Raw genomic sequence first — 23,784 nt, 5'->3', positions numbered from 1 at the left:
TTATTTTTATGACAACGATTCTTAAAATATTAAATTTCTAAAAAAAATCCTGATTGGAGTGTTTTTTATTGCCACCACGAAGACAAAATTGACAAAAAAATATTTCTATCCATGCCAAAAAAAATCATTTTCTAGGGCGAGTCATACATTGATAAAATTGGCGGTGTTATTATGACAGTGTTACCCTTTTGTTGTGTCACATTAGTGTCATGTCGAATATGTCATGTCACGTTAGTCTCATGGTACAGTGGTGTCATGTCATATTGATGTCATATATCAAGTGTATCATTGTCAAACCAGTCTCATTTGAAGTTTATTAATCTGCAAAAATATCAAATTGTATCCATTTATTTTCTCAGAAATCATATAAATTATAGTAGTAACAGAGTATACAAGGATTTAATTAAGAGGTAATTAGTTAATGTCACTACTGTCATTATAGACAAGCGACCAGACGACCGTATTGGGTACAGCAACAAATATAACAATACAGGCAAACAGCAACATTTTTTAAATCTTACAGCAACAAATATAACGATACAGGCAACAGCAACATTTTAAAAATCTTACAGCAACAAATATAACTATACAGGCAACAGCAACATTTTAAAAATCTTACAGCAACAAATATAACAATACAGGCAACAGCAACATTTTTTAAATCTTACAGCAACAAATATAACAATACAGGCAACAGCAACATTTTAAAATCTAACAGCAACAAATATAACGATACAGGCAACAACAACATTTTAAAAATCTTACAGCAACAAATAAAACAATACAGGCAACAGCAACATTTTTAAATCTTACAGGAACAAATATAACAATACAGGCAACAGCAACATTTTTTAAATCTTACAGCAACAAATATAACAATACAGGCAACAGCAACATTTTTTAAATCTTACAGCAACAAATATAACAATACAGGCAACAGCAACATTTTTAAAATCTTACAGCAACAAATATAACAATACAGGCAACAGCAACATTTTAAAAATCTTACAGCAACAAATATAACAATACAGGCAACAGCAACATTTTTTAAATCTTACAGCAACAAATATAACAATACAGGCAACAACAACATTTTAAAAATCTTACAGCAACAAATATAACAATACAGGCAACAGCAACATTTTTTAAATCTTACAGCAACAAATATAACAATACAGGCAACAGCAACATTTTAAAATCTTACAGCAACAAATATAACAATACAGGCAACAGCAACATTTTTAAAATCTTACAGCAACAAATATAACAATACAGGCAACAGCAACATTTTTTAAATCTTACAGCAACAAATATAACAATACAGGCAACAGCAACATTTTAAAATCTTACAGCAACAAATATAACAATACAGGCAACAGCAACATTTTTAAAATCTTACAGCAACAAATAAAACGATACAGGCAACAGCAACATTTTAAAAATCTTACAGCAACAAATATAACAATACAGGCAACAGCAACATTTTTTAAATCTTACAGCAACAAATATAACAATACAGGCAACAGCAACATTTTAAAATCTTACAGCAACAAATAAAACAATACAGGCAACAGCAACATTTTTAAATCTTACAGGAACAAATATAACAATACAGGCAACAGCAACATTTTAAAATCTTACAGCAACAAATATAACAATACAGGCAACAACAACATTTTAAAATCTTACAGCAACAAATATAACAATACAGGCAACAGCAACATTTTAAAAATCTAACAGCAACAAATATAACAATACAGGCAACAGCAACATTTTAAAAATCTTACAGCAACAAATATAACAATACATGCAACAGCAACATTTTTAAAATCTTACAGCAACAAATATAACAATACAGGCAACAGCAACATTTTAAAAATCTTGGCAGTAAGTATTCTAACATCAGACAACTAAATCTTTTATCGTTTGGTGTCTTTTTCTGTAGGTGCTGGAAGATTTACAGGAAGTCTTTTTTAAAGTCTACACAGTACAATACATGTTCCCTGTAAAATACATATTCCTGTAAAATACATGTTCCCTGTACAATACATGTTCCTGTATAATACATGTTCCCTGTACAATACATGGTCACTGTAAAATACATGGTCACTGAAAAATACATGGTTCCTGTATAATACATGTTCCCTGTACAATACATGTTCCCTGTACAATACATGTTCCCTGTAAAATACATGGTCGCTGTAAAATACATGTTCCCTGTACAATACATGTTCCCTGTCAAATACATGTTCTCTGTAAAATACATGGTCCCTGTTCAATACACGGTCCCTGTAAAATGCAAGCTCGTTGTAAAATGTAAAACACTTAGAACATAAAATTGTATGTTGTTGTTTTTTTCTTCAGTATGAGAACATATTTGAGTTGAGTGTCAGTATGAGAACATATTTGAGTTGAGTGTCAGTATGAGAACATATTTGAGTTGAGTGTCAGTATGAGAACATATTTGAGTTGAGTGTCAGTATGAAAACATATTTGAGTGTCTGGTCCATCTAATCTGCCAACATGCCAGAGTCCTGAAGCTGAAACTCCGGATACATCAGATGACACCTGGCATACGTGAGTACTGGCTTGGTGCTGGCATTCTTGCACGTCAGGTCTATATGGTACTCACCTGCTCGTCATCAAGGGTCAGCGCTTTGTTTACGTGACCCTTGTTGACATGACCCGCGACCACGCCCATTTCCTCATCCTCACTGATATAGTAACGTTTATGGGATGGTATTTCCGGTTCGTCGTCTGAGCCCTCCTCCTCCATGGAGGAGTCAGACGAGAGTGAGGAAGATGAGGAGAGGATGTGTGAGAAGATGTTGAGGTGCTTGTTCTTGGCCTGCCCGCTGTCCGAGTCTGAGGAGGACGAGCTGTCCGTGTCCCCGTCCACCACGATGTCCGGCACGTCTGTGGAGAACCTTCTAGCGTCCTCTGGTCGGGCCAACACCTCGTACTCCCCGCCCCCGTCACTCTCAAACCCGGCAATCACCTGCAGATGTTCGTGGTCAGGCTCTGACTCCTGCTCCAGTGGTCGGTTGTTTGATGATTCCTGCGTCGTAGCACGGTTGTTTGACGACGCCTGCGTCATAGCTCGGCTGTTCGCTGACTCCTCCTCGGGTATGGGGCTGGGCTGGGGCCGCAGCACGTGGTGAGGGGGCGGCAGGGTGGAGGGCGCCAGAGACCCAGGTTTACAATCAGCGCCCGCTTCCTGCGTCGTGTTGTAGCGGTTTTTTAAAATGGGCAAAGATGGCGGCGACCGGAGGGCGGGGAGATCTGATTGGTTGAAGGAGTTACTTCTGCTCTTTGCCTTCTTTCTTATGATAGCAGGGGAGGCCTGAGGAGACAGTGGACAACAGGATGGTCTCAGTGGGGCAAATATTTACTTCAGTTTTTTTTTTAAATGTGTCAGAAAATGTAAAAAAAAAGTAATTAAAATAAATGTGTCATGAATATATTGCACAGTATTGCATCTTTTTGTGAATACATTATTTGCTCATACCTTTCTGGCATGGTTCTTAGTCCTCTTCTGCTTTGGTAGGTTTTAAAAAGGTTTGTAGGTTTATCTGTTTTACGTTTATAATCTTTAAGACTGTAGGTTTTACGTCTGTATGTTATTAAGCCCGTAAGTTGTATGTAAGTAAACTTTCCTTTACAAACCTGACGGTCAAATAGGCAGATGAAGTAGAGTTCACCAGTGACCTCGGCATATGAAGGGATAGTGTGGTAAGCTTTGTGCCTAGCCGCCTTTACTTTTCCTATCGTGAGTTAGGTACCCGTTAGAGCTGGGTGGGCTCAGTAACATGTTGTATGTATTATAAAGATTGCCTATTCTATAAGATGTGTATCCACCAAGAAAAACATTTCAGCCTCACTTTCCCCTCTAGACTCCAGACACTCGACTTGAGTCTGCTGGGAATGTCTGCCTCTGACTTGAGTCTGCCGTTGATGTCTGCCTCTGCCAGAGAACTAGTCCGGTGTATCCGGTGTCGGAGGCCCATGCCGGCCGTCTCGTCCAGGCGCCGCAGCAGGGCCGGAGAGCCTTCAGCTTTAGCCAGCATGGACATGCGCCGTGAGAACCTTCTCATGGCGGGATCTGATTGGACGTTGGGCGTGATGATGATGCTGTCACGTGCTAGCATGCCCATCGTGCGCAGGAAAGATCGGCGTTCGCGTCTCAGGTCACTAGGAAACAAAAGTAGATCAAGTAGATGGGTTGTTAATAGTTTCAAGGATTGGGTGGGTGACGTTTTGGTCGATAGGTGAGTCACGTGGGTGTTCGGTGATGACTCATACATACTCAGACACACACAAGGCACACAAAGACATACACAAGGCGTACTTACACACACACACACGGGCACATGTTCACACATACATACGAACACACACATACACACTGACCGTTTTGGAGCAATTCTAAGGAACAGTTGAAGCCATATCACAAGCTGATCTGTCGAACAAAAAGAAATCTTTACTTCCTTGTAGGGCATATAATCTAGTAATCTCTAGAGACTAGACATACAAAATAATATACAGGCCGTGTTCATGTTTAGTCAGTGTCTAGTGACACCTTAGTTTGATAATATGGGATGGCGTGGTCGAATAGTAGAGCGTTTGTCTTCAGTCCCTAAGGTCTCGAGTTCAGATCCCAGTTCGGACTTGTGACTGTATGACGTCTCTGCGTCCACCCAGCTTTGATGAGTACCCAACCTACGTTGGGTAAAGTAAAGGCAGCTATGCATTTTGCTGATCACACTATCCTTACGCCGAGGTCAAGAAACATGAACTCTACTTCATCTACATTTGGATCATGAGGTCAAAAGAAGAACTAGAAGTTTTTCTTTGATAAGCTTGAACGGTAAAAGCAGACTTTTAGAAGAGTTAGAAGAGCCTATGAACTTATTAACTTAGTAAGAGAATCGATAAATTTTAGGACTATAGTGACACCTACTTAATGATTAAATGATAACTTAGTTCTTTATAAAGAAAATTCCGAGACTAGCTCATTAAAAAGACAAATGTTTACACTATGTAGAAAAATGCAAAAGAAAAATGTTTTCTTTGTCATATTTTCAAAAAAAACCTCTAATTTACCTGGTATATTAATGACTTTCTTGGACTTGAGCCAGTTAATTGGGTAATAGCTAATTATGGAGGTGCCGATAAGAACGAGGGCTGCAATAAATTCTCTCTTGGGGTACTGTAGGAACGGTGCCAAGAGCAGATAACCGATGCCAAGTACGACAACCACAGGAACCCACAGGTCGACCTGTGACGACATCAATCACGTGACAGGTCAAAGAAAACATGAGCCAGCAGTTCCAATGACTTACCAAAGTTCTCCTCAAACATTAAATTGGCTTGAGTGGGGTGGAATATCTTTGGGGAACTCTACAAAGTACTGAGCACCTAAGGTTTGACCACCAACCTAATAAGGACTGACCACCAACCTTATAAGGACTGACCACCTAAGATTTGACCACCAACCTTATAAGAACTGAGCACCAACCTTATAAGGACGTTTCTTGTTCTTGTTCTTGACCCTGAGAATGAGCAGCGCGAGGATCGATGAACCGTGAAACAACCAGACCGTGAAGATGTAGAACCTGAGCAGTTCCTGTCCGTCTGCTACACACATGACCACAATGGCGATCACACACTGGCGACACACACATGCAAGTGTAAGGAATAGACGGGTGGAGGGGAGATCATTATAAGACAGCTTAATACAAAGTAGCGGTTTTCTTACATTATTCGTCTGATTTCAAACTAGTTACTGTTTTATAATGAGATCATTATTTACTAAATGTTTTAAATAAAATTAAATAAACCAAAGGTGAGCGCTATAACAACGGGTTACCTACCCTAAGCGCTACTGTAATGATGGGAGTTACCTACCCTTAGTGCCACTGTAATGATGGGAGTTACCTACCCTTAGTGCTACTGTAATGATGGGAGTTACCTACCCTTAGTGCTACTGTAATGATGAGAGTTACCTACCCTTAGTGCCACTGTAATGATGGGAGTTACCTACCCTTAGTGCTACTGTAATGATGGGAGTTACCTACCCTTAGTGCTACTGTAATGATGGGAGTTACCTACCCTTAGTGCCACTGTAATGATGGGAGTTACCTACCCTTAGTGCTACTGTAATGATGGGAGTTACCTACCCTTAGTGCTACTGTAATGATGGGAGTTACCTACCCTGAGTGCTACTGTAATGATGGGAGTTACCTACCCTGAGTGCTACTGTAATGATGAGAGTTACCTACCCTTAGTGCTACTGTAATGATGAGAGTTACCTACCCTTAGTGCTACTGTAATGATGAGAGTTACCTACGCTTAGTGCTACTGTAATGATGAGAGTTACCTACCCTTAGTGCTACTGTAATGATGGGAGTTACCTACCCTGAGTGCCACTGTAATGATGGGAGTTACCTACCCTGAGTGCTACTGTAATGATGGGAGTTACCTACCCTTAGTGCTACTGTAATGATGGGAGTTACCTACCCTTAGTGCTACTGTAATGATGGGAGTTACCTACCCTTAGTGCTACTGTAATGATGGGAGTTACCTACCCTTAGTGCTACTGTAATGATGGGAGTTACCTACCCTAAGTGCTACTGTAATGATGGGAGTTACCTACCCTGAGTGCTACTGTAATGATGGGAGTTACCTACCCTTAGTGCTACTGTAATGATGAGAGTTACCTACCCTGAGTGCTACTGTAATGATGGGAGTTACCTACCCTTAGTGCTACTGTAATGATGGGAGTTACCTACCCTTAGTGCTACTGTAATGATGGGAGTTACCTACCCTTAGTGCTACTGTAATGATGGGAGTTACCTACCCTTAGTGCTACTGTAATGATGGGAGTTACCTACCCTTAGTGCTACTGTAATGATGGGAGTTACCTACCCTAAGTGCTACTGTAATGATGGGAGTTACCTACCCTGAGTGCTACTGTAATGATGGGAGTTACCTACCCTTAGTGCTACTGTAATGATGAGAGTTACCTACCCTTAGTGCTACTGTAATGATGGGAGTTACCTACCCTTAGTGCTACTGTAATGATGGGAGTTACCTACCCTAAGTGCTACTGTAATGATGGGAGTTACCTACCCTGAGTGCTACTGTAATGATGGGAGTTACCTACCCTTAGTGCTACTGTAATGATGAGAGTTACCTACCCTTAGTGCTACTGTAATGATGGGAGTTACCTACCCTTAGTGCTACTGTAATGATGGGAGTTTTACTTCTGACATGTACCCAGGAAACGACGTCTGGAATTTGTCCGTTTTTGGCGGCCACACCAGACAGCCTGGAGATTATGTAGGTCAACTGTAACACCTCGTCGTTTAGATTATCGTCCTACGATTATGTCATAAGCCTCATACGTCACGTATATATTTTGTAAATGTTAAATGTAGATCTTATTTCGACCACCATAAGTATACTCTGTGTGTCTGTGTGTGTCTGTGTGTGTCCGTGTGTGTGTGTGTCTCTCTGTGTGTCTGTGTGTGTAAGTGTGTGAGTGCGTGTGACAGCGTGTCTGTGTATGTGTGTCTGTGTGTGTCTGTGTGTGTGTCTGTGTCTGTGTGTGTGTCTGTGTGTGTCTGTGTGTATATGTGTGTCTCTGTGTGTGTGTGTGTCTGTGTATGTCTGTGAGTGTATCTGTATGTGTGTGTGTGTACACGTGTGTGTGGCCTGACCTGCCAGAGGAGTGTGTGTGTCTGTGTGTATCTGTATGTGTGTGTGTCTGTACATGTGTGTGTGGCCTGACCTGTCATAGGAGTGTGTGTCTGTGTGTGTATCTGTATGTGTGTGTGTGTATGTGTGTGGCCTGACCTGCCAGACGAGAGAAAGGTGGCGTTGACACTCCCCAGGGCTATGAGCCCCACACTGATGGAGATGATGGAACTGGCCGGACCCAGGGCGTCCTCGGCCCAGCGCTAGAACAGTCAGATATGAGGGGAGGTTTTAAACACGGGGAGGTTTTAAACACAGGGAGGTTTTTAAACACAGGGAGGTTTTAAACACAGGGAGGTTTAAAACACAGGAAGATTTTTAAACACCGGGAGGTTTTAAACACAGGAAGATTTTAAACACAGGAAGGTTTTAAAACACAGGGAGGTTTTAAACATAGGAAGGTTTTTAAACACGGGAAGATTTTAAACACAGGAAGGTTTTTAAACACAGGAAGATTTTAAACACAGGAAGGTTTTAAACACAGGAAGATTTTAAACACAGGGAGTTTTAAAACACAGGAAGGTTTTGAACAATCAGACATGATAGAAGATTTTAAACACAGGAAGGTTTTAAAATAGTAAAATTTTAAACATAAGAAGATTTAAAACACGGGAAGATTTCAAACACAGAAAGAATTTAAAAAGAGGAAAAATTTTAAAAAGTCAGTTGCACTGATTACCGTAGATTTTAAGAGACACAAAGGAAGAGATGAAAGATCATAGGACTTTAATAACAAGCTTTAAATTGTGCTAAAAACAAGATCGACGACATTATTCTTGGGTAGAGAGATGGTTAATAATTCTATTATATTGGATTATGTGAAGTAAGTGTGTGGATCACTTTATTCTTATTTTTGCTAATTCATGTCATTAAGGATGGTTTGATGAATCACACGTGTACTGACCACACCGAGAGCGACACACACACACACACACGTGTACTGACCACACAGAGAGCGACACACATACACATACGTGTACTGACCACACCGATGCCACGTGCATGCAGGAACTGATCACGTGTCATGACTGTGAAGAACGACAGCACCGTCAAGAGGTAGAGCACCAGCACCAGCGGGATGATGGTCTTCACGATACGGGGGACGTTTCTGTAATACGTCATGGTACTGGTCTTACACGGGTGGCGTACAGGTGTTACACAGGTGGCGTACAGGTGTTACACAGGTGGCGTACAGGTGTTACACAGGTGGCGTACAGATGTTACACAGGTGGCGTACAGGTGTTAGGTTGGTGTCATATGTGTGACATGTAGGTGGCACATTGATGTCATACAGGTGTCATAGGTGTGTCATGTAGGTGGCACATTGATGTCATACAGGTGTCATAGGTGTGTCATGTAGGTGGCACATTGATGCCATACAGGTGTCATACAGGTGTGTTGGTTGGATTAAAGCCTTATTTAGATCTAGTTATCTTTATGATTGCACATAAGACTCAATTGACTGAGCAGTATCAATTATAAAATGACATTTTCATCTACAGAGCATGTTTTTTCTTATAGGAATATTTGTGTTTGGTGTTGTTTGCACACGACACCTATTATCCTCTTTAACCTATGAGTGCACGTGTGAGTGTTTGTGTGTGTATGTGTATGAGAGCGTCTTTGTTACAGATGTCAAACCCCGGTATGAAATGTCCAAATGTCAAACCCAGGTATGAAATGTCCAGATGTCAAACCCAGATGTCAAACCCAGGTATGAAATGTACAGATGTCAAAGCCAGGTATGAAATGTCCAGATGTCAAACCCAGATGTCAAACCCAGGTATGAAATGTACAGATGTCAAAGCCAGGTATGAAATGTCCAGATGTCAAACCCAGATGTCAAACCCAGGTATGAAATGTACAGATGTCAAAGCCAGGTATGAAATGTCCAGATGTCAAACCCAGATGTCAAACCCAGGTATGAAATGTACAGATGTCAAAGCCAGGTATGAAATGTCCAGATGTCAAATCCAGGTATGAAATGTCCAGATGTCAAACCCAGATGTCAAACCCAGGTATGAAATGTCTAATTGGCTGGTACAGCTCAGCTTACCGTGGAGGTTTTTTAATGCCACTTGTCACGTGGTTGACATTTGACCTGCATGAAAAACAAACAAAATGAATGCCGGGCAATTTTCGATAACGAGAATTTTTTTTAAATTCTTTAAAAAGGTTTAACTTATCGGGCTGATAAAAATAAACGATTTGACCTTACAGTCCCCACAGGTCAACATGGAGGTTACTGCCCACACAAGCCCATGTGGCCTACAAACGCCCCTCCCCCAACAAGCCCTTGTGACCTACCAGCCACCGTAAGCCCACATGACCTACCAGCCACCGTAAGCCCACATGACCTACCAGCCACCGTAAGCCTACATGACCTACCAGCCACCGTAAGCCCACATGACCTACCAGCCACCGTAAGCCCACATGACCTACCAGCCACCGTAAGCCCACATGACCTACCAGCCACCGTAAGCCCACATGACCTACCAGCCACCGTAAGCCTACATGACCTACCAGCCACCGTAAGCCCACATGACCTACCAGCCACCGTAAGCCCACATGACCTACCAGCCACCGTAAGCCCACATGACCTACCAGCCACCGTAAGCCCACATGACCTACCAGCCACCGTAAGCCCACATGACCTACCAGCCACCGTAAGCCTACATGACCTACCAGCCACCGTAAGCCCACATGACCTACCAGCCACCGTAAGCCCACATGACCTACCAGCCACCGTAAGCCCACATGACCTACCAGCCACCGTAAGCCTACATGACCTACCAGCCACCATAAGCCCACATGACCTACCAGCCACCGTAAGCCCACATGACCTACCAGCCACCGTAAGCCCACATGACCTACCAGCCACCGTAAGCCCACATGACCTACCAGCCACCGTAAGCCCCCCCGTAAGCCCACATGACCTACCAGCCACCGTAAGCCCCCCCGTAAGCCCACATGACCTACCAGCCACCGTAAGCCCACATGACCTACCAGCCACCGTAAGCCCACATGACCTACCAGCCACCGTAAGCCCACATGACCTACCAGCCACCGTAAGCCCCCCCGTAAGCCCACATGACCTACCAGCCACCGTAAGCCCCACCGTAAGCCCACATGACCTACCAGCCACCGTAAGCCCACATGACCTACCAGCCACCGTAAGCCCACATGACCTACCAGCCACCGTAAGCCCCCCCGTAAGCCCACATGACCTACCAGCCCCCGCCCCCCCCCGTAAGCCCACATGACCTACCAGCCACCGTAAGCCCACAGCCCATTGTAACAAGCAAACGCCAGGTCAGTGGGTGACCATCGACTTGACTTCATCCCCTCACTGATGACAGTCACGTGACCTGGGGGATACATTTATTACATTTTGGCTTCGGTTTCATTATCCTATAAACTATAAATAGTAGATTTTCTAAAATGTCAATAGTTTCTTCGTTATGAACATGTAAGCTTAATAATATGTCTCCCTATTTACTCACCCTCCTCCACCCATCACCACCCTCCACCACCCACCCCCACCCCCTCCCCCACCCTGTGTACTCACCCTCCACCACACTCCACCACACTCCACCACCCTCCACCACCCCTCACCACCCTCCACCACCCTGTTTACTCACCCTCCACCACCCTCCACCACCCCCCCACCATACCTCCACACCCCCACCCCCTCTGTACTCACCCTCCACCACCCTCCACCACCACACTCCATAACCCCCCCCCCCCCACCCCCTATTAACTCACCCTCCACCATTCTCTTCACACCCATGACGATGATGACAGACAAGGCCGTGACCTTCCCCACTGACGCCAACATCTGGAGATTCTCTGACAGTTTAGTCGACATCACATTGACAAGTGCCATCGTCACTGCAACACAACAAACTTTTACAGTCAGTGAAACAAACTTTGGCAGTCAGTGAAACAAACTTTGACAGTCAGTGAAATAAATTTTGACAGTCAGTGAAACAAATTTTGACTGTCAGTGAAATACAACAACTTTTGACAGACGGTAAAATACAAAAACAAAATTCAAACATTTTAAATTAGCCTAATTTTGAAGAAACGTGTTGTAAAGTCACAATGATAGCCAGAACGAAATTTTAAAAATGTATAATTTATACTAAAATATCCTTTAATCAGTGTTCAACCCCTCCCCCAAAGTTTCAAAAGCCCCTCCCCCTCCCGAGTGACACAATTAAAATGTGTCATGCTCATTGTGCCACAAAACCCTATGCCCCGACCCCCGTACGACACACCCCTCGTTCATCACCCCACCCCTCCCCTGAGTATGAAGTTCTTACAGACAGCAATGCTGGCCACGACGATCAAGACTTACAGACAGCAATGCTGGCCACGACGATCAAGACTTACAGACAGCAATGCTGGCCACGACGATCAAGACTTACAGACAGCAATGCTGGCCACGACGATCAAGACTTACAGACAGCAATGCTGGCCACGACGATCAAGACTTACAGACAGCAATGCTGGCCACGACGATCAAGACTTACAGACAGCAATGCTGGCCACGACGATCAAGACTTACAGACAGCAATGCTGGCCACGACGATCAAGACTTACAGACAGCAATGCTGGCCACGACGATCAAGACTTACAGACAGCAATGCTGGCCACGACGATCAAGACTTACAGACAGCAATGCTGGCCACGACGATCAAGACTTACAGACAGCAATGCTGGCCACGACGATCAAGACTTACAGACAGCAATGCTGGCCACGACGATCAAGAAAGTTGCTGGAGGACCACACTCGTCATAGACGGCGTCAGCCACGTAGTCGGTGAAGGCCAGGGCAAACACGGCGGTGGAGCAGGGCTCAGCGGCAACTGGAGGCAGGCAGTGGAGGGCATCATCAACACAAGGGGCAAACAGGTGGATAAAGACATGTAACCAGCAACACCAACAACATGACCACATGTAACCAGCCACACCAACCACATAAACACATGTAACCAGCCACACCAACCACATAACCACATGTAACCAGCCACATCAGCCACAAGATAAAAAAACAAATGGTAGCTGCAGTGAGGTTAATGTAATTAGTAATAAAACAGATAGTATTAGTTACCTCACAAGTTAAAGACAGTTACAAGTACTATGGACGTTTCGACCCAAGGTCTTCGTCAGCACACAACGTTCATTATGTGTGCTGACGAAGACCTTGGGTCGAAACGTCCATAGTACTTGTAACTGTCTTTAACTTGTGAGGTAACTAATACTATCTGTTTTATTACTAATCACATCAGCCACATAACCACATGTAACCAGCCACACCAACCACATAACCACATAACTAGCTACACAAACCACCTAACCACATGTAACCAGCTATACAAACCACCTTACCACATGTAACCAGCCACACCAACCACCTAACCACATGTGTACCCACCTATTCTCATCCACGAGTAGACGAAGCCAGCAAGTGGACCGAAAGCTTCAGTGATGTAGGCGTACTCTACTCCCTCTCGTTTGACTGACTCTCTCAGCTCGGCAAAACACAGGGCAGCTGTAAGCAAAACACAGGGCAGATGTAAGCAAAACACAGGGCAGCTGTAAGCAAAACACAGGGCAGATGTAAGCAAAACACAGGGCAGCTGTAAGCAAAACACAGGGCAGATGTAAGCAAAACACAGGGCAGCTGTAAGCAAAACGCAGGGCAGCTGTAAGCAAAACACAGGGTAGAAGTAAGCAAAACACAGGGCAAATGTAAGCAAAACACATGGCAAATGTAAGCAAAACACAGGACAGATGTATGCACATATAAACAGAGGGCAGCTGTAAGCAGAAGTCAAACTTAACACTAAAGACCAACACTTACAACATACACTAAATATTCCAGCACATACAACTTACCACACATACTAAAGATACCAACACATAAAACTTACCACATATACTAAATATACCACTTACAACACATACGAAATATACCAGTACATACCACTTACCACACATACTAAAGATACCAGCACATACCACTTACCACACATACTAAAGATACCATCACATACCACTTACCACACATACTAAAGATACCATCACATACCACTTACCACACATACTAAAGATACCATCACATACCACTTACCACACATACTAAAGATACCATCACATACAACTTACCACACATACTAAATATACCAGCACATACCACTTACCACACATACTAAAGATACCATCACATACCACTTACCACACATACTAAAGATACCATCACATACAACTTACCACACATACTAAAGATACCAGTACATACCACTTACCACACATACTAAATATACCACTTACCACACATACTAAAGATACCACCACATACAACTTACCACACATACTAAAGATACCAGTACATACCACTTACCACACATACTAAATATACCACTTACCACACATACTAAAGATACCACCACATACAACTTACCACACATACTAAAGATGCCAGTACTTACCAATTACCACACATACTAAATATACCACTTACCACACATACTAAAGATACCACCACATACAACTTACCACACATACTAAAGATACCAGTACATACCACTTACCACACATACTAAATATACCACTTACCACACATACTAAAGATACCACCACATACAACTTACCACACATACTAAAGATACCAGTACATACCACTTACCACACATACTAAAGATACCAGCACATACAACTTACCACACATACTAAAGATACCAGCAAACGCCCACATGATAAGGCTCATCCCCACAGAACCAACGCCAGCCAAAACACCTTTAGGAGTGCCAAATATGCCGGGACCTAAAATACATAGACGATAAACTACTTGTTCAATGCTGCTATACTTTTGGTATACTGCTGGCTTTTTGTGGACTTTTTGTCTGTTTATTATTATAGATTTGTGAGGTCAAGATACTTATGGAATAGACGTTTGACTAATGAAAACATAGCCAAATTATCAAATGATTTCAAATTTTAAACAGAACTGTAGATTGTTTAGTCAAGTACCTAATCCTTAACATGTGACAGGTACCCATCAGAGTTGGGTGGACTCAGGGACTGACACAAACCCAGAGTTTGAACTAAAGACTTTAGTGCTCTACCATCCCCTACGTCACTGATTACAAGAAAAAGACCTCATTAGATACAGATCCAGAACAGAGCAGAGAAAACCAAGGGTTTACCTGTATAAAAAGACGTGTTGTATAAAAAGACTTGTTGTATAAAAAGACTTGTATAAAAATACTTGTATTGTAGTGTGAAGAGAGTTGTGCACTGTCCGAAAAAGCCTAGGGTTACTGTTATGAAAATACCTAGTTGTGTAAAAGTAAACAAAGTTACCCTTTCAAAACTGGAGGTGCATGAGGCAGATGAAGTAGAGTTTACCTGTTTCAGTAACCTCGGCATATGAAGAGATAGCGCCTTTACTTTCCTTAGCATAAGTCAGGTACCCATCTGAGCTTGGTGGACTAAGGGACGCTCTATAGACCCAAAACTGGGATTCGAACTCAATACTTTCGGGTTAACAGTACTATGCTCTACTTGCCGAAAAGACTCATGTAGGAAGAAACCTAGATGCGTACATGTAGGAAAAGACCTAGTTGTGTACTGTTAGATAAAGACTCATGTAGGGATAGACCTAGTTGTGTACTGTTAGATAAAGACTCATGTAGGGATAGACCTAGTTGTGTACTGTTAGATAAATACTCATGTAGGGATAGACCTAGTTGTGTACTGTTAGATAAATACTCATGTAGGTAGAGACCTAGTTGTGTACTGTTAGATAAATACTCATGTAGGGATAGACCTAGTTGTGTACTGTTAGATAAATACTCATGTAGGTAGAGACCTAGTTGTGTACTGTTAGATAAATACTCATGTAGGGATAGACCTAGTTGTGTACTGTTAGATAAATACTCATGTAGGGATAGACCTAGTTGTGTACTGTTAGATAAATACTCATGTAGGGATAGACTTAGTTGTGTACTGTTAGATAAATACTCATGTAGGGATAGACCTAGTTGTGTACTGTTAGATAAATACTCATGTAGGGATAGACCTAGTTGTGTACTGTTAGATAAATACTCATGTAGGGATAGACCTAGTTGTGTATTGTTAGATAAAGACTCATGTAGGGATAGACCTAGTTGTGTACTGTTAGATAAATACTCATGTAGGGATAGACCTAGTTGTGTACTGTTAGATAAATACTCATGTAGGGATAGACCTAGTTGTGTACTGTTAGATAAATACTCATGTAGGGATAGACCTAGTTGTGTACTGTTAGATAAATACTCATGTAGGGATAGACCTAGTTGTGTACTGTTAGATAAATACTCATGTAGGGATAGACCTAGTTGTGTACTGTTAGATAAATACTCATGTAGGGATAGACCTAGTTGTGTACTGTTAGATAAATACTAATGTAGGGATAGACCTAGTTGTGTACTGTTAGATAAATACTCATGTAGGGATAGACCTAGTTGTGTACTGTTAGATAAATACTCATGTAGGGATAGACCTTGTTGTGATACATTTATGGAAAAGACCTAGTTGTGTAGATGTAGAAAACGACTGGTGTAGTTTACCAATGATAGCATTCATGACGAGAGAGCCACCGTACAAGAGACCTATCTCCTTCCCCACGTCCTTCTGCTCCGGCTTCTTCTCCCCCTCCTGGCTCCTCCTCCCATCCTCACTGTGGTTGTCTTTGATGCTCCACGTCACAGAGGGACGGTGACCCTCGGGGTAGCCCGACCCTCTCCTGTAGCACGCTGAAGTTGGTCAGGACAAAAGTCAAAATATCCAGAAGATAAAATTTAGATGATTTCTTCCTGCGCAATTTTCTGACAACGCAATGTATTAATAGCACAATTTTCTGACAACGCAATGTGTTAATAGCGCAATTTTCTGACAACGCAACGTATTAATAGCGCAATTTTCTAACAACGCAATATATTAATAGCGCAATTTTCTGACAACGCAATGTATTAATAGCGCAATTTTCTCACAACGCAATGTATTAATAGCGCAATTTTCTGACAACGCAATGTATTAATAGCGCAATTTTCTGACAACGCAATGTATTAATAGCGCAATTTTATGACAACGCAATGTATTAATAGCGCAATTTTATGACAACGCAATGTATTAATAGCGCAATTTTCTCACAACGCAATGTATTAATAGCGCAATTTTCTCACAACGCAATGTATTAATAGCGCAATTTTCTCACAACGCAATGTATTAATAGCGCAATTTTCTGACAACGCAATGTATTAATAGCGCAATTTTCTCACAACGCAATGTATTAATAGCACAATTTTCTGACAACGCAATGTATTAATAACGCAATTTTCTCACAACGCAATGTATTAATAGCGCAATTTTCTCACAACGCAACGTATTAATAGCGCAATTTTCTGACAACGCAATGTATTAATAGCGCAATTTTATGACAACGCAATGTATTAATAGCGCAATTTTCTGACAACGCAATGTATTAATAGCGCAATTTTCTCACAACGCAATGTATTAATAGCGCAATTTTCTGACAACGCAATGCATTAATAGCGCAATTTTCTGACAACGCAATGTATTAATAGCGCAATTTTCTGACAACGCAATGTATTAATAGCGCAATTTTCTTCTGGTGTATAAACTGGGCTCTTTTTCTTTGAGTTGAACTTTTTTTTTATTTAATGCAATACTGTCTAGGGATAAAATATATTTCTGTAAATTGTGTGTGTACTTGTAGGAGTTGATCAGTTTTCCTAATTAGCGATTACATGTCGGCAGATCATGGGAGGTCAGCACGGGTCAGGAAACAATAGATCAAAATATTTACCGAACAGATAGAGTAGGAGGGTAACCTAACACCGTACGGTGTTGTTCTTTTTTTACGCCGTTAAAATTTAACAATTTCATTTCACCTAGGATAATTAAAATTACATTCTACATGCATTTACTACGAATATGTTTTAATGTTTTATGTGTAAAAATAACTTTAAAATGAAAGTGGTCAGTGTGTTACGTGCTATCTCTCTGGGCTTTCGTTCATTCATTAAAAAAAACAAAAGCTGCTGTGTCGCCATCTGGTGATTCACACGGGAAAATGTCGGCTGGAATTGTTGGACTTGTGTGAAAATACACGCAATGTTTGGCACTGACACAAAGATTTGACACTTGACACAAAGATTTGCCAGTTGGCACAAGTATTTGGGAGTATTGATACTGACATAATTATTAGCCAGTTAACAAAATGTTAGGCAGCATTACTACTGACACAAATGCTTGACAAAAAAACTACCTAATATATTCACGTAACAGTTATAAGTTAAAAATATAACGAAATAAAAAAATGTATCTTTCTGAATTATTGTGGTTCTAGATTGACATAAAAAGACCAATGTGAGAATATATATATATATATATATATATATATATATATATATATATATATATATATATATATATATATATATATATATATATATAAACTGGCCAATACTGGAACTGTCTACAGGAAGTTTCCATAGCCTACTAATAGCCTTTGCAAGTAAATAAACACGGAAACTTAGTAGTCAAAAAAAAAAAAAAAAAATGAACCAAACACGTTACCTTTATTTCGCTCCATTAGAAAAATGTTATTCTTATTACGAAACGATTGGAGGTAGAGTCGATATAGACATGGTCAAATAAAGTTGCAAATAAATCCAGTGATCGTTGATTGGGAGGCATTGCTTGAAACTTGCTGGGAGAAATCATCCAGAGCTAGCAGACGATTGAAATCATCTTCCACTTGCAGACGATAGAAATCATCCAGAGCTAGCAGACGCGTGCCACTGGCTGAATGGGAAACGTTCGTCAACCAAAAGTTTTATCTATGTCACGTGATGAGGCGAAACGAGAAAAAACTAAGATAAGAAACTCTGAGTACACCATGAGAGTACACTTTGTAATGTATTTAAAGTTAAAGATGTATACATTATTAGAGTTATTGGTCCTGAGTTTATAGTCATCACAGAGGTGATTTCCCCTTGTTAGCTGCTCCCAGCCTTTTACTATAATTATGACGTCACATTCTTATCTTCTAAAAACAAAAGCAACGCAGGACTTGATAAGCGACTTTATTACCTAGGCGTTGACGATATATATATATATATATATATATATATATATATATATATATATATATATATATATATATATATATATATATATATATATATACATACATACATATAAATATTCACTTACAGATTAAAATATAGATACAGAAATCCTACATATTAATACAATCCTCTTATGTTGCACGAATACAATCTTCAAAACACAAACACTCCTATTATTTTCATATCAATCAAAGTATATATAAAACTTTTATATTACGTGGGTGGGGGAGGTGTAATTATTGTTAAAGAAACAAAGCCTCTCCCTCGCCCATAACGGTTGTCGATTGTTTAGCCTAAGCCTAGTTGTAGGCCCTTTCTTAATTGAAAAAAAAAATCAAATATTGGGCTGTACATATACATTGACAATGAACTAGTTTAGTCCTGACCCAATTTGTTTGGGAGATTGCCACAAGCCGTGTACACAACCCTCCACGGGGAGACGATACCCGGGAGCTGGAAATTACCCCCCCCCGTCAATGCCCTTGTATTCTACCCTCACCCCCCCCCCCCACTTCCTCCGTCAATACCCTTGAACCCCCCCCCCCCCCCCCCCCAGGCAACACCTTTGTATTTTACTTCCCTTTCCCCGTCAAAAAGATTACACGCTGCTGTCGATTATTAACTCACCTAAAGCCTAATAAGTTACATAGAGGGTTTAAGCATTGTATATACTGCCGTGTTTCTCACATAGCCTATATGCACAGGGGCATATGTTGTACATCATAAGATGAGGGGATCGTGCTTAAGTGGGGAGAGGGGATGATCAGCACGCTATTTTGTACTTTAAAAGTGATATTTTTTTCCTGAAATGTAATAGCTAGTTCGCGTTTTACTAACATTCTTGGAAAGTGTAATAAATGTTTCCAATATGCTAAGTCTTAGTTCAGCCAAATATTTTAGAAAAAAAATCCTGCTTTAAAACAAAATTGCAAGTTAATTGGGTAAGGGTTTCAAGTCAGCCGTTATTTTAGTAGTGGTGGTGGTGTGTGTGTGTGTGTGCGGGGGGGGGGGATATTTGATGAAAGGGACGATCAGGAGAGGAGGCCGTCAACATCGTCTAATAGATTGACATCAACTATGAAAGACGTCTTGTTCTGGAAGTCAGTACGATCTAAAAGCCACGAAATCAGAGGCAAGCAACGATAACCGAAAATTGTATGTTTTATATATATATATATATATATATATATATATATATATATATATATATATATATATATATATATATATATATATATATATATATATATATATATATATATATGTATGTATTTATATATATATATATATATATATATATATATATATATATATATATATATATATATATATTGTTACGACTCCCTTCTCTAATCCTTTCGAACTAGTCAGGGAATCGTAAACAAGAAGAAAAATAAATAATAATCATTAAAAAAGTTTTAAAAAACCCACGTTTTCTGATTGAACTAAAAAGTAGAAAATAAATGCTATAGGCCCTACATCACAATAATGCAAGCGATCACTCTACTATAAGCGATGAAAAACGTGGGGCGCCGAAGTAAAAGTTATATTACTATTGATTAGATAATACTATTGACTTTTATTAGGGAGCTTGTAGAGAGTCAACAGTATTAGAAACTGTAAGAAAATCACGGCGCCCCACGTTTTTGCTCGCTTATAGTAGAGTGATCGCTTGCATTATTGTGATGTAGGGCCTATAGCATTTATTTTCTACTTTTTAGTTCAATCAGAAAACGTGGGTTTTTTAAAACTTTTTTAATGATTATTATTTTCTACTTTTTAGTCTTTGTCTGTTTGTTTGCATTAAAATCTTGCTATCGATTTTATCTTTTCACTTTTTTTGGGTAAACGAAGACAACTCGTAAAAAGACAACTCGTAAAAAGACAACTCGTAAAAAGACAACTCGTAAAAAGACAACTCGTAAAAAGACAACTCGTAAAAAGACAACTCGTAAAAAACACGTTGTTTGAATACGTTACTGACTAGAACACATAGATTTGAACCCGTGTCGAGTGGGATAGCAATCGTGTGCCCAACCACTCGACCATATCGTCTCCCCCAAACTGGTCTACCTCCTGTAAGTTTAAACTCGGTTCAAGCTAAATTCTCTGCCCCTAAGCCTGTGGCGACATGTGATCGTTCGCTTCACTGCGCGCGAGGTACGCGTCGCTGGTTTTTTTTCTAATGGCTAGCAGAGGAGAATTATATATATAGATTATATAGCGGTCTAAAATGCTCAATAAAATGTTTCCATTGATCAATTTAGTAATAATAACAATTGAATATTCAATGGTCATCCAAAAGAAAGCTTCCCTGAAAATTTCAGCGCGCTAGCTAACTGGGAAGTGCCAGAAATTTCGATCGCAAGATTTGATTGGAAAGACAAACACACAAACAGAGAAAGCAAGTTAAAGAAAACGTGGGAAAATAAAAATGAACGCCACTTCAGTAATCTCTATTTATTTCCACAAATTACAACACTTAAAGTTAACCCGCCACCAAAGTACAACAATCAGAAATATACACAAATAGCTACAAACAACTAAAGTTCTTAGTACGACTACCCTACTTGTCCCTAACTGTCTAACTAGCCTAGGTCTACTACAGTACAGGCATCTCTTGGCTGTCCACTAGCTCACAGAGACGCCCCATGTCTGTCTCGTCTAGACCTAGCTATCCGAGTCCGTCTCCGTGTGTGACTCGTGAGCTCTGACTGAGTGTCTCCCCAGAGTGTCTGTCTCCCCCTCCTTAAATAACAGACTCACGAATGTCCAGGTGCGGGGCTAATTATGCACCAACACTTCCCACTCAAGCCTAACCTAATTAAATGTCGCCAACAGGTCTGGGGTACCTGATTAAATTGTCAGACCCTGCTAATATACTACCCTCATTGATGCCGTCGTCCGTAAATGTAACCTAATTTTAACACGTGCCTCGTTGATTGTCTCCATCTAGACCTGTTCAATCTGGGTCACGTCTGTTGTCAACCCTACCCTGCTATATACGCCCCCACAGTCGTAACACCTCGCAGACTGCCATCTACCCCTCCTAAAATAGTCCAGTCGAGGTGCAGGGGTCTATGTCCTGACTTAACCTCTCGTACGGCTTTTCCCTACATTTACATACCTATTACCAGGCCAGGCGATTCAGGTGAGAAGGGGGGGGGGTGTAACCCGCTAGCATCAACAATAACATCCCACCCTTTGTCTCTTTCACGACCTGCGCCAGTCCGTGGCATCTCTCATTACGGCCTGGCCCGACCACAAAATAGGGGGTTCACGTCGAGAGTTCTCCCCATCCATAAATCTCTAGGTGACACCCTAATTAACCCACGTTCAACCATGTCCAAAAAAAGGTAAGATCCCCCTCATGGGATCGTAACACCTCCACCCTTCAAGAAATTAATTCGCCATTTGGTGAATTAATTGAACAACACATTGATCACCACACCACATCACACAATATTTCAAAAGTCCCAGAACAAACCCAGTCTGGGCAAAATCAATCCAACATGATCATTATTAAGAAGATAAGTAACATCAATGGTTTAGTCACAATAACACGTTTGACTAAGAATCCCAAATTGATGACTGCAAAAATTGACATTAAAGTAAAGAAAACATCAAATAAGCCACAAATATGTCACTGTCGTAAATAATCTTCAAGATGAAAATAACAGTCTTCGTTATATTATATTTACGTCAACAGTCAACAAATTGTGTCAAAGCATTAAACACACACAAAAAAAAAACCTGTTACAGATACATCCTCATACCATAAATCATAAACCCATTTTTTTAAACAAAAGACATCTGTAAAAGGGTATACTCTGCAAGCCTGAAAACAGTTCATTTTAATTAGAACACTTGTGACTTGGGGAAACATGAAACAGTCAATATAGGAAACAGTTCTATAACAGGCTTGAAACTCAAAGGTACACATTGTCATTATGTTTCCGTCTTGTGGGTCATCATGAGTCCGTAAATATAAATCTTTAGCCGAACTTTGTAACGTCGCAGCACAATTTTAGTGACGGAGATATTATCCGCCCACAACAAATACACCGAGCCGCACAAAGAGAGGTCGATTGCACGCCCCGTCTCTGTGAAAGTGAGGTGGGATGCGCTCACATGTACACATTCTCGGTTGACGGGAGAAGTGTGACCCGCTGAGGTCACATTACCGGTCTTCTCCGGGTCGGTCAAAAAACAATAAATCAGCTCCGAGATAAGGGGAGGGAAGCCTGAGTTAGGCTCAACTCCAAAACAAGAGGCAACTTCTTCGTTCGTCACCGACGCTGACAAAAGATTCACCGTCTCCTCGATCTCTGGATGTAAAACACAATCCACGTGACCTCCAGGTGAGGTCATGGCCTCCAGGTTGCTGGACTTGGTCGGGGAGAAATTAAACACTGCTGTGACAATGGGAGGACAGCCCGTGTTAGGCTCACCTCCAAGACAATGGGTAAAGATTTCGTCCGTTACCGATGCTGGCAGAAGATTTGATGACTCGTCTGACTGAAGATATAGGTCACCATTCACATGACCTCCAGATAAGGTCATGACGCCATCAAGACGACAAGTAGTAAGGTCTTGATCAGATACAGTTACTGGTTCAGGTTCAGACGAGGACAGCCTGTTCTCATGGGTATTCACTCTCTCGGTGGTTACCGTGATTTCAGCGGTGGTTGTAACCACTGGTTCCGACATTGACTGCCCCTTTTCATGACTGGCCAATATCAGAGTGGTTGCCGTGATATCATCGGTGGTTGTATCCACTGGGTCAGATATTGACAGCCCCTTTTCATGACTGGTCAACATC

The 23,784-nt window shown here is 41.0% G+C and overlaps 1 protein-coding gene across 2 annotated transcripts; it reads right to left on the bottom strand.

Moving 5' to 3' along the window:
- Window positions 1–67: 67 nt before the first annotated feature.
- LOC131941106 (b(0,+)-type amino acid transporter 1) lies at window positions 68–18,662 on the bottom strand. 2 transcript variants are annotated; one of them, XM_059300112.1, is made up of 16 exons: window positions 18,409–18,662; window positions 16,377–16,562; window positions 14,488–14,589; window positions 13,199–13,315; window positions 12,504–12,629; window positions 11,524–11,649; window positions 11,027–11,126; window positions 9,815–9,859; window positions 8,743–8,866; window positions 7,858–7,961; window positions 7,234–7,330; window positions 5,519–5,668; window positions 5,104–5,278; window positions 4,411–4,459; window positions 3,882–4,191; window positions 68–3,343 (listed from the first exon to the last, which is right to left on the bottom strand). In XM_059300112.1, exons 1-16 carry the CDS (start codon window positions 18,422–18,424, stop codon window positions 2,618–2,620), a joined length of 2,553 nt encoding a protein of 850 aa, XP_059156095.1. In that variant the 5' UTR covers window positions 18,425–18,662; the 3' UTR covers window positions 68–2,617. The 2 variants fall into 2 exon arrangements, with proteins under 2 accessions (XP_059156095.1, XP_059156096.1); XM_059300113.1 differs by lacking the exons at window positions 14,488–14,589; window positions 16,377–16,562; window positions 18,409–18,662 and adding an exon at window positions 13,663–13,676.
- Window positions 18,663–23,784: the final 5,122 nt, after the last annotated feature.

This window comes from Physella acuta, unplaced genomic scaffold (genome assembly GCF_028476545.2).
Source record: "Physella acuta isolate Inbredline_101_S28 unplaced genomic scaffold, ASM2847654v3 ptg000345l, whole genome shotgun sequence".
Lineage (NCBI taxonomy): Eukaryota > Metazoa > Mollusca > Gastropoda > Physidae > Physella > Physella acuta.
This window is presented reverse-complemented; position numbering and strand designations above follow the sequence as displayed.